A 16,637-nucleotide genomic window follows, 5' to 3' on the forward strand; every position below is an offset into this window, starting at 1 on the left:
ATTGCATCTGCATCATCTGTGTTTGTAACGAAAATGAACAGATTTAAGGGAGAGCAGAATCTGGCTTCAGAAGTGGCACATTATTGACAACAGCCATCAGGGAGGTGAGGCCCTGACACACAAATCCCAGCCAGAGCTTGTGCTGGTTCCAAAGAAACATGAGAGCAAACCAACCAGTTCCAACTACCTTGGCACTTACTGAAGGAGAGCATTTGTCCTAGAGCCCTATGAGACAAAGTATTTGTCACCCAAAAGGTCATTAGCCTGTGATTGCATAACACACCTATTTCGTGGCCATGTAATTCATAAACGAGGGGACCATGAGGATTTCATAGCCTGCACAAGCTGCTCAAGATTCATGGCCTGACCACCCCTGCCTGCAGACAGCTTCACTGTGTTGCTCTGGGAGCTGATGCTCAAGAGAGGCCAACATCAGTCAAAGTTATTTCACTTATAGGTACTTGAGCTACTACTGTCTTAAAATACTTGTAGACCTAAGCTCGAAAAAAAAGCCTTTTTTCCTCACACTTTAAAATACAATACTAAGCAGCAGGCACTCCTGGAGATTACTTTCCTTACTGATCCACTGCACATGTCAGCCTCTTCGAGATCCCTTCTCTCTTTTGACATGATATAATAAATATTTTGTCCTTGAAGTGAGGGTTAAGGGCTTGACTCTTCAAGTCCCCCTGAAATTTGATTTTATGAAGGCATTTAAATAAAAATTTGCACTTTCAGCTGTTTTATCACATCAGTAAGAGTTCCTGCCTGGGGCCAGTAATGGGGTGGCCAATAGGACTGATGTGAACTTGGCAGAAGTCCCAACAGTCCTGGAGTTTGGGTGGCATGGAGAGTTGCTGGATTGGGTTAAGGAGATGGAACAATTGCCTCCCTGCCCCCAGGTGCTGCAGCGTGGGAAAGCACGGAGTGCACATTCCTCAGTAGCACTCAGCACAGGAAGGCTCCTAGCTTCTCACTCAAACCTTTCACCAGCACTCAACAAGGTAAATAAACTGTATGATCAGGGAGATTCAGACTGTTCCCCTGCATGAGCAAGGAGAAGAAGGGTTGAAATATTTGTTTACAACAGGAAGACACATTTACTTCTGCTCCCTTTGCGTTGGAGTAAGCACCTGCCACTTGCAGAAACTGTTTTCCTTTGTTTTCCCCTTGCATTTCAGCCAGTGAGCTGGCTGAAATGGCATAAAAATCTGAATGAAAATAAGTGATTTTATCTAACACCACAGCGTTGCCCTAAGAAACATTATATGAAGGTACCTTGGGCACATTCATGGTCATACAAACATGCATGAAGTTCCTCCCAGTCTGCTTTGGCAGAACACACGCAGTTATGTCAGCATTCTTTGCAAGTGTAAGATTTTCAAGTGCTGATGCACAAAACTTGTTCGTCTAAACCTCTTGATTGAGCAAAGGGGCCATCTTAAAAATTTCAGTCCCAAATGAGTCAAGAGTTTGCCTTCCCAAACAGCTCAGATTCTTCTAAGCTAACACAAAGCACATGTGGGAGCTGCATTCTGGGGAAACAAAAGAAAAACACAAAACCAACACCGGAAACCTAGACACGAATACACTGGTCTTCCAAGGCAGGAAAAGAAAATGCCCATACTTCTGTCAAAAGTGGTGCAACAACCATTAGTATCTCATCATAAAGCAGCTAGTCAGGCTAGAGCACAACTGCTGTTGCTCCAGGAGGGCATATACATGACACTTCAGCTCACTGACAAAGCAGCAAACAAGCTGCAACACTCCCAACAGCTCCAACTGCTGATAACTGCAAGCCAGTTTTACCAAAGAGAGAGGACTTCCACTGCTAACAGCGTAACACAATCTCAAAATGAGACTGAGACATTCAAGGAGCAAAATAGAAGCCAAAAACTGAACTCCTAGTTGGAGTAGGATGGATAGAGCTTGTAGGAATCAACATTAAGAAAACCACAGCCCTGTGCCTTTTTGGTTTGTTTTTTGGTGACACATTCAACTCAGGTGTCTCCAACACGTCCCACATGGAATCTAAGCCACAAAAAACACCTTAGTGTTAGAGATGTGCGCTTTGACAAAACTAGCACGTGAAGTCTCAGCCAAAGGTAACCTCTCAGTCTTCAGCTTTCCTAAATAATTTCTGGAATGAAATTGATTTTACCTTGTTTCCTGGTTTATATAACTGTTTAGGATTTTATTTGCTCTTGGATTTACAATCAAAGCAGATGTGTGTGTCCACCTTTCACATTCAGGGCTGAGAAGAAATACAATTTTCTCCTTCCTTTCTTCATTACGTGGGGGATAGCTAAGTGTAGTGACACAGACGGACACTTTGCCTAGAGTTTTTAAAAAAGACCCCCAGCAATATCAAAAAGCAAAGTAAGAGACTTTCTCCTTCCCCTGGCTTCCACATGAACTTGGACAAGTCATATAATTCTTCTGTGGTTTCCAACCCTTGGAAAGTCTTTGAGGCAAGGACAAAGACAAGGCAGAATGCATTTGCCTTCCCTCCAGCAGCTGGATCTTGGAGTGGATCAGCCTCTCATGCGCATTTTGTACAGACAAGCTTGCACTGCTGCCGGCAGAGCTGCTGCAGTTGTACCTGAGCTGCTTCTAAACTAGGCAGTCTGAATAGGTGTAGTCACAGCAGAGAAGTCTTCCAATTCACCAGAACCTAAGTTGGGCAATTTTTAACTACCTGAGGCATGTTCATTTGTGTTACTGTTACGTCATCAGCTGTAATGAAGGTATTTGCTAAGAAACAGCAAGAATATTTGCATTTTAATCTCTTGGAATTGTTTATTTAATGCTTGGCTCAGTTCATGCACTCAAGGCAATTCATGTTCATTGCAAGGCACTTTCAAATACATGCATACTGAGGATTAGCAGAAGACAAAAGTCTAATCCTTGCATTTTACTAGTCAAGTTCAATATAAATATCAAAGTGGACTCAGAGTAAGAGACCTACAAGCGAGGAATGAAACTGCACTCTCATGGGACTCAAGGTGGAAGGACAGAGACGGAGCGACATTTTAAGGACATGATCTACTTCTCAGAACATACTCATTATTCTTTTTTGGGTGTAAAATGATTGATAAAGCTGAAATGGTTATGCTATGGTTCCTCTAATGCAACTGTTGACTCCTTGAAGAATTCTCTGGACAGTATTTTTAAGTCCAGATTTCACAGAGTTTATCCAAATCTTAATACTCCTCCTCTGATTCATGTGTAATGACTTGGCAAGTTTCAGGAAAATAAATAAATAAACAAACATAATTCACAAAGATCAGGAACAGAACACACTGGAGGAAAAAAACACGTTACTATAGCTACGATAACAGAAACCTCCCATATGCACTTAAGGTTTCTGACCAGCAGCACCAAAATGCTCAAAGAAATCAAATTCCATGCTAAAAATGAGTTAAAGTGAATCACAAAATGAAATTTCACCATTTTCATTTACTTCACTTTTTCTGGCAATTCAGGTTTAAACCCTTTCAAGACTTTCTTGGAGTTGGCAAATCAACACTGACTCTCATGAAATCTGGTGTTTCGTACAGCTTCTGAAATGGAATGATGAAAAAATAACTAAGTTTTATTTTTAGGAATAAAGTGTATTTTGGCCTTCCTGGTTGTACAACAAAACAGAGTGTTAGAAAGCTCCAAGCACAAGGCACTGTCATCGATGCCATAAGGAAATCCAATTCTCTATTTTATAACCAGATATTATTCTGACAGTAATAAAACAGCTATTCTAAACTTATTAAGTCTCAGCTCAGGAACCTTGGGAAAAAACAGCTGCTTTCAGCTTTGCTTTTCTGAATTTCACCTCAACAGCCTGTAGTTATTCAATGATGTTGGTACTTCAGGAGATAAAACAGGTAGATGTATCTTAGCAGGCATTTGCTATGTGTTAACAGTAAAAAGAAAAATAATATGAAGGTATCTTTTTGGTTTTTTTTAAAACTTCAATGGTGATAATATACAGCAGTTTTACCATGGAGCAGATTGTTCAGAACAGCACTGGGGAGAAGCATAATACCACCATTACTACTGGCATGAAGTGTAAAACCACTTTTGTTTTGTTTCCACTCAGAATACAGGAATTCACACTAATCCTAGAATCCCAAGGAGGCAATCACAAAATTAATTTTAAAAAGAACAAAACAACAATGAAACAAACAACAACAAAACAAACAAACAAGAACAGTCTCTGTAGAAAAGTAAAGCTTATAGTGGTCATATGTGAAGTTTTGCTAGGGTACACAAGTTCTAAATCCAGTACTTCTGCCAGAAATTAATTCCTTGATGAGCACAACAGACCTCTACAGACTTACCGTCTCTCCTTCCCTGACGGCCTACACCTAATCTTTTCATTCTAATAGCAAAAGGAAAAGAATTGTTCTAATAAGGGGTATATTATTGTGACTTCTCATAGCACATCCCACAAGGCAACAAGCTGTACTTACCATGCATCTGGTAGGTGTATGGTGCTTGTCCAGCAGTCGGGGTACTGAAGCTGGATCCATAGCTAAGAAACCCACTCTGTCCCGGGGAATGGCTCAGGCTGTCCTCCGTTTTGATGCCTTTGGAACATACAGTAGAAACCAAGAGCAGAACATGAGTGTTTGTCACATAAAGGTATAAAAATGCAAGTTTAGGAATTCAGAATATTTCAGATAGATTTTAAACTAATGAACTCTTTTGTTTTTTCCTATAATTTCTATTTTTTTTAGAAAAAATCTACATTACTCAAAGAGCTCTCAAGTAATACAGTCAAGTACATTCACCACAAATGGTTGAGTCAGCTACATCCTGTATGCACACCTGAATGAACTTTTGCTAAGATAGAGAAGCAACCATGAATAACATTGTTTTCAAAAACAATTTATGGACAGTTTTGTTTTAGAATTACTTAAACTCATTGACTCAAGAAGTTTCTGAACAGTTATCAGATGCAAGCAACGATTAACAAAACAACAGAACCTGCAGCAAACTAAGCTCAAGACTTCTGTTCTCAATAGAGTTATTATCTTCTACTTACATTATATTTTCAGCTTTGGTAGTATAATATTTATTAACAGGTCATACAGGAGGGGTTATCACCTATTCAGATAGATATACAGTTCAGGAACAGAAGCCCTGAAGCCACAAAATCTTTTCATTACTAAAATTGGGCAATTAAACTGACAATTTACAGGGGGAGCGGCCCCAGCTGAATTAAACACTGCAAGAGGAAACCTTTGCTTGTAGTGAAAGGGGCTGATATTTTCTTCCGAGATGCTGCCATGATTCTACAGCTGTATTACTAAAATAAACAGCTGAAAGGTATGTCTTATTATGAACCCTTTGGGTGTGATCCTCCCTCTCCTTTGCATGTCTATTTGCACAAAACCAAAAATGACCGTTGGACACATCCTGAGTACGGGGGCTAAACAAAGACCCTGCTGATGTTCTGGCTTTGGATTTATACGCTTCCCAGGCTGCTGTCGTCTTTTAGCACTTGCAGGCAAACTTGCCAAAAGACAAGTCAAATCCACGTGCCTTTCATGAAGCATACTGTTTTCTAGCTTAATGACTCGTAGAAGTAACAAGTCTGCATTTGCTCAGGTTGGAAATAATTTCTCCCAGATTATGTCTTCTCTAGTAAAATCACTTCTTTTAGCTTTAGGTGAGAATAACTGCAATGCAATTTGAGTACTAGTTAGCAACAATATGACAATGCTGCATTGTGAAACACAGGAAGTTTATTTGGATAGTGAGTGAACATATTTTGGTGCAAGCGTCTGGGTCCATTACTGACAGGGGAGCAAAAGGATTTGCGAGTGTATGTAGAGAAGCCTCTTTTCATAACATCCCATGATTTTCAATTACATCAGCACTCTGCATGCAAACACTCAACCTACCCTGGCTACAATTAATCTTCAGCAAATGGGCCTTTTTGGAAGTCTAAAAATTGTTGTCAGACAGTGAAATAACTTAGCACCAAATTAATTTCCACACAATGTTCTGTTTTGTCTAGAAACTGGCCGAGTTTTATTTTTGTGCCTAAAAACAATACTGCTTCATTGTTCTTGGTTGTCAGCCAGGTGGAGTTTTTCATATGCTGTGTCAAGTATCTTAGAGAGGGTATATGGGTTGGGGGAGGGAAATCACTGCTCAAGGATGCTAAGAGGTCATCTGCAGGATTTATAAGCAGCATATGGGCCTGACACATGTATGCCCTAAAGACTCAAGGCAGTAGCAAATGGCTCTACTTTCACCTGCTCTAACAGGACAACTGTTCAGAGTTTTTCTTGGAAATCAGCCAGATGATGCAAACACACAAGTAGCTCCAGGAAAAGGGTCTCAAAACATTCCTCTTATCATCCTGGTAAAGCTTTGTCCCTGCCAAGCCCATTTCCCTGGCCTTCCAGACTGTTGCACTGAATTTCCCTTCGGTAAAAGCCTTATCAATAGCTCTATAAAAGCTTCTTGTTGGGAAAGAATACTGTATTTGCCAAGCAAACAAAGGTATTTAAGAGCACGAGAGAAACCAGGAGTGGAAAAGGAACCTATGATGCCATTTTAATGCTGCAAGTCTCAGCACTCATGGGATCAGCAGGGAATAAGGAGCTCAAAGCTTTCTGTTAAAGAACTGTGCCTAAGCAGGAGTAATATCTCTTTGGTCTTCAGGAGTGGAAAGAACTTCCCAATTGCCTCAAGAGCTTGGTATTTACATGCACAGCTTGAAGACACTCTTAACACTTGGTTTGCCAGGCTTTCCACCATCAGGAGTGCTGGTTTAGTTAGTTCTCTGCCTGAACCCCCCCCAGCTGCTCCTGGCCCAGCATCATCTCCCCACAGCTGCTTGCAAGGCTATGCAGGAACGCAGGGAACAAAGCTGACCAGGGTTAGAAATGCTCACGGCATTTATATCTAGTAACGATCCATTGAAACATAGACTGTCTTCCAAAACTGTAGTACTCCCTATCTTTTCACCCATGTCTTACTTTGCTCTATGCCTTGGTTCTTCTGTAATAGTATACAGGATTTTTTTCCTAACATAGCTTTTATCATTGAAACCACAGGAGGAATCAAAGAAGGCAAAATGTATTTTACCTAAATATCTTATTTACTACAAGAGACTGTCTTAGCAGTGAGTCATGGGAACAGTCAAGAGCTACTACTACAAGTAGCACATACCACTGAACCTGTGTTTTTCATGCTGTCTCATATCCTATTACTGACCAGCTCCAACCTTACCTAGTTTGTAAGACCATATCCCAGGATATCACAGGGATGATAGATAATTCAAAGTAATCCTATAATTTCTAACAAAGTCAGATTTTCCTCCAAGCCTAAGAAGAGAACACTGCCAAGACAGAAATGACCTTTCATTCTAAACCTTTAACCTTCAAATATATTTTTCTAAGAGTAAGAGGAAGATGTCCTCAAATATAACATGGTATCCAAGTACTCACTGTAGGAGGGTATGCCATAGGGCTGCCCAGGAGCAGGGTAGGCAGTGTATGCAGCAGCCTGTTGGATTCCCGCGCTGTACTGAGTCTGTCCATATGTCGCCATTGTTGGGAATGATGAGACTGTCACTATATGGGGATAATGTCTATTGAGAACAAGAAAACAGAAGGCATAAGGCAATAGTTATTATACATGATCTTCTAGAGTACATGTAAAACATTTCTAGACATTTTGATAAAATACTATCAATATACTACAATGATGGTGAATATTTTGGAGCTCAGAGTTTACTAGACTGGGGCAAAAGTTCGTTTCAGTATATGGCTCCTTATATAAACTATTAAGATAAAGCTACCTATATGCATTGGGACTTTTTCAACTCTGCAAAATACACACAAGTTAAAAAAAAAAAACACAACTCAGTACTCTGATTGCCATGTTTCATGTTGAGTCTGCCAAACAACGAGGTGTCATGGGAAACCTCTGACATTTTAACATATTCCTCTACGGTCACCAACAAACAAAGCAACATTCAAAGTGATAAGGTTTGGATTCCCAGGGGTACGAATTTTCAGTACACAGTACCTCAAACCTTCTTTCACTCCATATCTAACAAGATTAGGGAAACTGGTTAGTTCATTGGGCCTGAGACATGCAGAGGAACAGGTGGATGGGCTTAAGACAAATGTATTTTAAGGTGACAGAAGTCTACAAAAAATGGCTGTTCAGCAAAACACTATTTTTAAAATCACAGCACTTGGCAGAAACACTCACTTTGTGGAGTACAGATGGAGAGGACAATGTGGAGTTGCTTTGCTGTTGCCTGGAAAAAAAAAATAAAATTAAAGGGTATTAGATTTTCATCATGTTCTGTTCTACAGCCAAGATGATACCATTGCTTTTACAACTGGTAGTTTGAGAAAAATATACAGTAATTAGGAGACATTGTTTTGGAGTAAATCTCGAAAGAGCTGAAGCAGATAAACTTATTCTCCACTTAACAACAAATAAATATATCTTTAGTTTCTCACTGAGGGTGCTACTGATTGACTGAGTTACCATTTTCTTCTTTGCATGCGACTGGTACCAACCATGAAGTTGGGCTTTGGTAGGATGAATCATGCTAAAGGCTATAAAAGCATCCGCTACGATCACTGAAGTGATTTAAGATCACTGCACTTTTTGCCCCTTTGCTTTTTTTTTTTTTTTTGATACTCTCCTAGACCATGACTGACTTTCTTTAAAATGCTAGTTAAAACATATAAAGCCAAAATAAATATAAAAAATACAACACTGTAAATCTCCTCATTCTTGATTTTTTTGAGTTAACCACCTACCTAATTGACCTGCCAATAATCAAAATACTAAACCATTAGAAAACGCATCATACAAGTTAAATGTGCAGGATGCTTTCCAATGTATCAGACAGTTGTGTTCTGTAACACTAGCAAAGAAAAATATGCCATCTTTATCCAGAGATATATTTAGGCTTAATTTTAATTTTTATTTTTAAACTTAAGTCAAAACTCGCAAGTTGTATGGAAAATACCATACTTAAATGCCACCATGAGTATTATTATGCAGGTTGGCTCCATAATGCCATCCAAATTCTGATTCTCCAGTCCTGGTTGATGTTAGATGTTATTAAAGCAGTATAAACGCCAACACACCTTCACAATCATCAATAATGACATTAGACACAACACATCCAACCTTTTTATCTGCTGGCAGTATCAATCAGCACACCAAACTAATTGCAAAGAGTTTCTCCAGGGAGAAGAACATCAACCATTATGTTCTCTGCTGACTACAGCACCACCGCCCCCCACGTTAGGTGCTGGCATCTATCATCTAATTTCTTACATGGGATAGGAAATTCTGCCCAAACTCAGGCAGAAAAGAAGATCTCTCCGACACAGGAGCACACACTGGGTGGAAAGGGAGACTCCTGCAGTGTCCCCCCTGCCTGCACATTGCCACTGCCAGGCATAAAACATCCGCAGTGCTGTCCCATGCATCGAGGTGGATGTACCCGCAGTGCTACAGAGGTGCTATCCTCAGCACGAAGTTGTCCAAGTCAGAATCACTTCATTTGTTCAGCAGTTTGTAAGTTGGTGAATTAAACATTTAAAGTATGTTTTATTTAATGAAATATGCAAATACATGTAAGATCTAAATACATGCAAGTAGTCCTATGGGTTTGAGTAACTTGTTATGCCATAAACCTGCAGAGAATTTCCAAAAAGCTTTGACATGCTTGCATATGAAATATTCAATCTTCCTCGTTTAACTCTTTTAAAATTGTTGTTTCCTCCACAAGCTTCTTTCACAATATTTTACATGGCTTTGTCATTCTACATTGTAACATGAAGATTACATCAAAATAGTTTTAAAAAGAGAAACATTTAATCTGACAAAAAAAAAAAAAAGTAAATTGAAGTAAAATGCATTTTAATCTTTGTTCACTTACGGAAGTGAACAAATAGAAAAACCCCAATGGAGGTACATGAGTTTTAACAAAATAATATTTATTATAAGATATTATTCTCTTTTTAGAATGTTAATTTGTGTAATGTTTCTTTATGTAACAATAAAACTGAAAAAGAGCTGCATTTTCTCAGAAAGAATTATATTTCAATAAGAGATGAAAATACCTAGAACACACACTTTCTCAAAAAAAAGAGGCCCTTTTTCCCACAAACTTAGAAATCACCAAAGACCACTTAATAAAAAATAAACAAAATTACAAAAAAAATATACCTGTGTACTCCTGTCTCTTTTCTCTGGGATAACTGCAGTATTTAATAACCACTCTTAGGTTACAATAGATGAGAAACGTTACTGCAGTGCTGACTTACTCTAGGAAAAATGGCTCTGGTAACAAAGGCACTGATGACCACGGGGAACAGGTTTCAGAGTGAGCTGGGCATGACTGCGTTGACACTGCTGCCTACTATTATTTCTAAGAGAAAAATCCAACTTGAAGACGTCTATCTATGCTGCACACTGACCCCATCTGCCCACAGACCCATGCACTGTACTCTAGTGTCTTTCCTAGTGCTATGCTGGACGCCTGCTTCACCCTCTTCTCTCTGGATATTAAGAAGAAAAAGAACTAACTCATCCCAATGTAGCTGCTGTGATAAAATCAACTTCTATGACCCACTCTTTGGTATCCCTTCTCTGAATGCTTTTCTGTGCCTTGCCCCTCTTATTGTATCCTTCTGCACAACAAACTCACGCCTGACTGTGCATCCTACACACCTCTAACATGCTATGGGCAGTAACAAACCAAACCATAAAGGTCTATGCTCCTGTATTCCAGAAGCACCTGAGAAAAGTAAAACCCACCGGTATCTCTGCCCTAGTTCTCTACGTTTACAATATGGCTAACAGTAACGTATCTCCCCAGCAAGAGGCACAGATGTTTTGTTTTTAAAAAAAAATAAAGCAGAATAAAACATAGTAAGGCAAAAGATAGTGTTATATAAAGGTACATAAACATTTATACTATAGATATAGGAATACCAGGTATAGAAAAAGACTGCTTTCAAATCCAAAGCTGGGCTTACCTGACTCACCTTCATACTCACCGTGAAAAATTTGCTTTGACTTACCTGAAAGAAAACAGTTTAGAAAATTAGGGTTTTAGATTGTGAAAACAAAATCTGTATAATTTCTACCAATCTGTTGCTCATTACCAAAAAAATGTGTTATATATAATGCTTTTTACATTTGAAAACCAGCAGAACAGGCAGTTTGAGTGTAAGCTTAATTTCTTTTCTATTTCAGAAATACAATATCTTCAGATTTTTTAATTTTGAAAGAGCTAAATACAGAGTAAATATATGTGCTAAGAATGCCAAACAGGGATTTACTGTGTGTGAATATTCAATATGCCACTGTCACTGTCAAAAAAGGCAGACACAGACACACAGACACAGACACAGATTTCTAGGTTGGAAGAGACCTCAAGATCATCGAGTCCAACCTCCGACCTAACACTAACTACTCCACTAAACCATATCGCTAAGCTCTACATCTAAACGTCTTTTAAAGACCTCCAGGGATGGTGACTCCACCACCTCCCTGGGCAGCCCGTTCCAATGCTTAATAACCCTTTCGGTAAAGAAGTACTTCCTAACATCCAACCTAAAACTCCCCTGGCGCAACTTTCGCCCATTCCCCCTCGTCCTGTCACCAGGCACGTGGGAGAACAGACCAACCCCCACCTCACTACAGCCTCCTTTAAGGTAACTGTAGAGAGCGATAAGGTCGCCCCTGAGCCTCCTCTTCTCCAGGCTGAACAAGCCCAGCTCCCTCAGCCGCTCCTCGTAAGACTTGTTCTCCAGACCCCTCACCAGCTTGGTCGCCCTTCTCTGGACTCGCTCGAGCACGTCCATGTCCTTCCTGTAGCGAGGGGCCCAAAACTGAACACAGTACTCAAGGTGCGGCCTCACCAGAGCTGAGTACAGGGGGACAATCACTTCCCTAGACCTGCTGGCCACACTGCTTCTTATACAGGCCAGGATGCTGTTGGCCTTCTTGGCCACCTGAGCACACTGCTGGCTCATATTCAGCCGACTATCAACCAATACTCCCAGGTCCTTCTCGGCCAGGCAGCTTTCCAGCCACTCATCTCCCAGCCTGTAGCTCTGCTTGGGGTTGTTGCGCCCCAGGTGCAGGACCCGGCACTTGGCCTTGTTGAACTTCATACAGTTGACCTCAGCCCATCGCTCCAGCCTATCCAGATCCTCCTGCAGAGCCTTCCTGCCCTCGAGCAGATCGACACACGCACTTAGCTTGGTGTCATCTGCAAACTTACTGAGGGTGCACTGGACGCCCTCATCCAGGTCATCGATAAAGATATTAAAGAGGACCGGCCCCAGTACCGAGCCCTGGGGGACACCACTTGTGACCAGCCTCCAACCAGATTTGACTCCATTCACCACAACTCTCTGGGCCCGGCTATCCAGCCAGTTTCTAACCCAGCGAAGCGTACGCCAGTCCAAGCCCCGAGCAGCCAGTTTCTTGAGGAGAATGTTGTGGGGAACGGTGTCAAAAGCCTTACTGAGGTCAAGGTAAACCACATCCACAGCCCTTCCCTCATCCACCAAGCGCGTCACTTTGTCATAGAAGGAGATCAGGTTCGTCAAGCAGGACCTGCCTTTCATAAACCCATGCTGACTGGGCCTGATCGCCTGCTTGCCCTGCAAGTGCCGCGTGATGACCCTCAAGATAATCTGCTCCATGAGCTTTCCTGGCACTGAGGTCAAACTGACAGGCCTATAGTTCCCCGGGTCTGCCCTCCGGCCCTTCTTATAGATGGGCGTCACATTGGCTAGCCGCCAGTCAACTGGGACCTCCCCCGATAGCCAGGACTGCCGATAAATGATGGAAAGCGGCTCGGCCAGCTCAAAAGGCAGGTTAAAGCTATTTGTTTCTATCCAAACTTGTACATCTACAGGCAAAATGTGTATTTGAAAATTATACTGATACGATTGCACATCATGATAAGCACCCATGAAAACAGCAGGCCAGACATCTAAGTAGACATCTACATAAGTAAGTATTGCAACTAGACTTGCTAAAATTAAAACTATTTATGTAATACAGAGCATACACTTGTGTGCATACAAAAGCTCTGGCAGTCTGAGATTTGACAAAAACACGGGTATTTTCCTGTTTTCCAAATTAACAATAAGTATTTTCAGTGAAAAGAACATAATCATGGTAGCACAGGGAATCATTCTGTAGAAAAAATACTGTATTATTTCTGTAAGAAACTTATCAACATGAGCTGTCACTCACAGATTGCTGATCTGTGGTACAAGCGTTCTGTTGGCTCTTAATTATATTGCATAATAACAAATAGTTCCTGTACCAAGGAGTTTACAAAATGATGTACTTAAAAATCATTTCTAGCTCTAATCTTTCCTGCAAACACATACGTTTAAAAGGATGTTTCCTTTAGATTCTTATCCTTTCGACTGCTCTTGTAAATAGGCAGTCATGATGTTCGTGCTTTAATCACACAATTTCTAATGCCTTAGCAAACATGCAAGCAAAACATCTCCTTGGCTTCTTAGAGCCTATAAATGAAGAGTTAAACCTACTACTAAAACATAATAGTCAGGGCCTTTTGCTAACTCTGCTCCAACAGGAAGGCTGACAGATCCTGACCGCAGCAAACAATAGCTGGGATTGTACTAGCAAGAACTAGTTCAGCTGCATCACTTGCCAATAATTTTTTTTAGCAGATTTAACATTCTTCTGTTTCCTTCACTTGAACAGTATGATGGGGGGAGGAGAAGGAGGAAGAGGAGGAGGAAGAGAAGAACAGATAGATTTCCATCAGAGCCTCAACCACTGAAAGAATTTGTCCTTGGTACCTGCCAAATGTGAAACTTCAGACCAGAGATCAGCGGGACAAACCGTTTGGGGCTGATAGCAATGATCTCAGAGTGATGCAAATTGGGGCACAGGGCTGCTTTGGCAAAATGTTTTTTTGGCTGCGCAGTGTGTTGTTGGGCCTGGGAGCCCCTGCGCTCCACACCCCACCAGCAGCAGCACAGCCACCAAAGCACAGGGCTCATGTTCAAGCCACCTCTGGGGCTGGGGCTCCAGTAGGGTCTAGACCAAAAGCACGAATTCTACACAAAACACATTTTATACGTGCTATTATGCCAGTGAACAGATACATACATGCGTGCATGTGTTTACACCTCCAATAAAAAGACCTCTATACATGTAAAACATTTCAATTCTGTCTGCATTCAAACCTTTTCTGAACTAAAGAATTCAGCCACAACTGGAGTAGCTACAAATATTCTCAAATAAAAATCTCAATTGCTCGCTACACAGCAGAACTAATTATCAGAAGCAGAGGCCATGCATGTGGCCAGCTCTCCTTTTACATATACATACACATTATGCTAAAGCTAACAAACAGTAAGCAAAAGAGGAAGCCTACCTTCTATGTCATCTGGAGCCGTGGCATAAATGTTAGAAAGGTTAAGCTTCAATCTGTCAGGGCACTCTCTATTTACAGTCAGGCTGGGTGGTATCACTAGATCTAGCATTTCCTTATACCTGAAGGAAAACAAAGAAAAAATATAATTTATTCATTAATTATGCATGCTTACTAATGATTCAATTTTTTTCCCTAAGAGTATAAATATTAAAGCTGATTACCTAAACCCAGGCTTCATATAAATTCCACATAATAACATTCACTAAAGTTTTCATCAAAGGAAAACGCTGAATTGCAATGAACTACTTTTTCCCTCGGAGATTACACCCATCTGATTAACGCTTTCCCTTTCTTCCTGGATTTTGCCATCCAAAAATTAAATTTCCATCTTTCTTACATGCCAGCAGCACAAAGATGCACACACCAGTGTCCAGTGAGGTTCTAGAACAGACTACTAAGGGCTGAAAATGAATCTGAGGGCAGTTAACAGCATTGTGTATTTTTACCAGATAAGAAGGTTGGTACCTGTGATAGGAGAGGTTTAGGTGTCTGGGCTAATCCTGCTATCTACTGGATATACCCTGGAAAACTGATCCCAACTACAAAGTCTTGACCATTAGGTGGCAGTGATACCAGGACAGTCCCTTTCACATAAAAAAACTCATCTGATTTAACTGAAACTTTCAAGTGAACAATCTATGTCATATAGCATTTGAGTTTCCAAAGAAAAATGTAGTTATTTATGTGCACACACGGCTTACGAAATGATGAAAACCTACAAACTATGCATCACAAAGAGTTCAAGAAAAGACTGAATAAATCATTCTTTCAGACCCTATACACGTGAACACACCTATTCATCTAAATAGCACAGCTTTCGATATATGTGCCTAACTCCACCTGTGCAGCTTTTTGGAAGCGGGCTCCAAAGAAACCTGCTTAAAACAGAGCTGCTTGCTCCCTTTGAAGTGTTGGATGTTTTTGATGGGTACCAAAATATGGCAGTAAGATCTACGTACCTATGTTTGCAGGACTGGGTAAAGACATCTAGGTGAGTACAGCAAGGAAACTGTGTGTTATTTATCTGCATGATACATGACGGTGTTTACGCAAGGCCAGCCTCCCAGGCAGCTTTACTCCCGCAAGGTTCTGCCCTTGTTTACTGTACAGCCAGTGGCTGCAGCTAGAACTACGAAGAACCCACCAGCCAAAGAAAATCTAAAGCTAAAGTTGCCAGTTTTCCTTCCTTCCTTCCTTCCTTCCTTCCTTCCTTCCTTCCTTCCTTCCCTTCTTCTCTGAAACACACATGATGCCATGGAAACCTATCTGAAAAGGGCCCAAAGGTGCTATGTTCTTCAATTCCCACAGTCACATCGAGCAGGTCCTCAAAAAGCCTAACTGTGCTCTTAGAACAGGCGAGAAAAAATGGGAGAGAGGGGATATGGTGGCGAGCAGACCCTGGCAACCTGCATGGGCTCCCCTTTCTGGTAGCACTAAACACGCTGCCTGTACAGGCAGCTGGCACATCCCTGCTCTCAGGCAGGACCTAACTGGGCTATGAAGACAGGAGATGGCACAGCAGCAGCGGGCCAGTAGCAAGGCGCAGCACTTACTGCACAGCACGCCTAAACCATCATGAAATTGAAGACAACAGCATAGAAATCTGAACTCTTGACACTGGGCCTCTGCAGCACTAATCTAGGCAGTTCTGTAAGAAGCGAGGACATTTGTTTTGATTTTTTTGTTTGTTTGTTTAAAAACCAGTGTATGACTTTACCAGTTTTGAGAATCAGAGAACAAACTACATACTTTTTATCTGAACTTCTCCAATCACTTTTATAAAGACTGCAAGTTCCCGTGAGGGAGGGTAAGTATTGTTATTAACAGGCACAGATCAGATGAAATATTTTATCTGTAACTGAACAACAAAGACCAAAGCTGAGTTCATTTTCACTTCCCCTACCTAACGGCTGGGAAGACACTCTGCACCCATCCTCTGGGAATTTGCAGAATTGCCAAAAAGGGGAACAAAGTGACATGACTATGTGCAATGTGCACAGCCCCAGTCCTCTTCCTTTCTCCAAACAGAATCTGGACTCCTCTTCTCTGCCTCCCTTAGAAATCCGTGTGGGCACGTGCATTTTTGCCATCAGTGTAGCATCAAGTCCAGAGGTTGGCAAAGGCTGCCTGATTACCTGCCACG

The 16,637-nt window shown here is 41.1% G+C and overlaps 1 protein-coding gene across 17 annotated transcripts in view; it reads right to left on the minus strand.

Annotated features, from left to right (window-relative positions):
- The window catches only part of EYA2 (EYA transcriptional coactivator and phosphatase 2), a 99,562-nt gene that overhangs the window by 46,421 nt on the left and 36,504 nt on the right, over positions 1-16,637 (minus strand). For 11 of the 17 annotated variants that reach the window (XM_035548530.2, XM_035548539.2, XM_035548534.2 and 8 more), the window contains exons 2-5: positions 14,435-14,553; positions 8,236-8,284; positions 7,464-7,606; positions 4,470-4,586 (exon numbers count right to left, since the gene is read on the minus strand). In XM_035548530.2, coding sequence (XP_035404423.1) covers positions 4,470-4,586; positions 7,464-7,606; positions 8,236-8,284; positions 14,435-14,543 — 418 coding nt within the window. In that variant the 5' untranslated portion in view covers positions 14,544-14,553. Of the gene's footprint in view, positions 1-4,469; positions 4,587-7,463; positions 7,607-8,235; positions 8,285-11,042; positions 11,079-14,434; positions 14,554-16,637 lie in introns of those variants that run through there. The other 6 variants (XM_035548528.2, XM_035548525.2, XM_035548521.2 and 3 more) reach the window with 1 other exon arrangement.

The sequence above is a fragment of the Cygnus atratus genome, chromosome 16 (genome assembly GCF_013377495.2).
Source record: "Cygnus atratus isolate AKBS03 ecotype Queensland, Australia chromosome 16, CAtr_DNAZoo_HiC_assembly, whole genome shotgun sequence".
Classification (NCBI taxonomy): domain Eukaryota; kingdom Metazoa; phylum Chordata; class Aves; order Anseriformes; family Anatidae; genus Cygnus; species Cygnus atratus.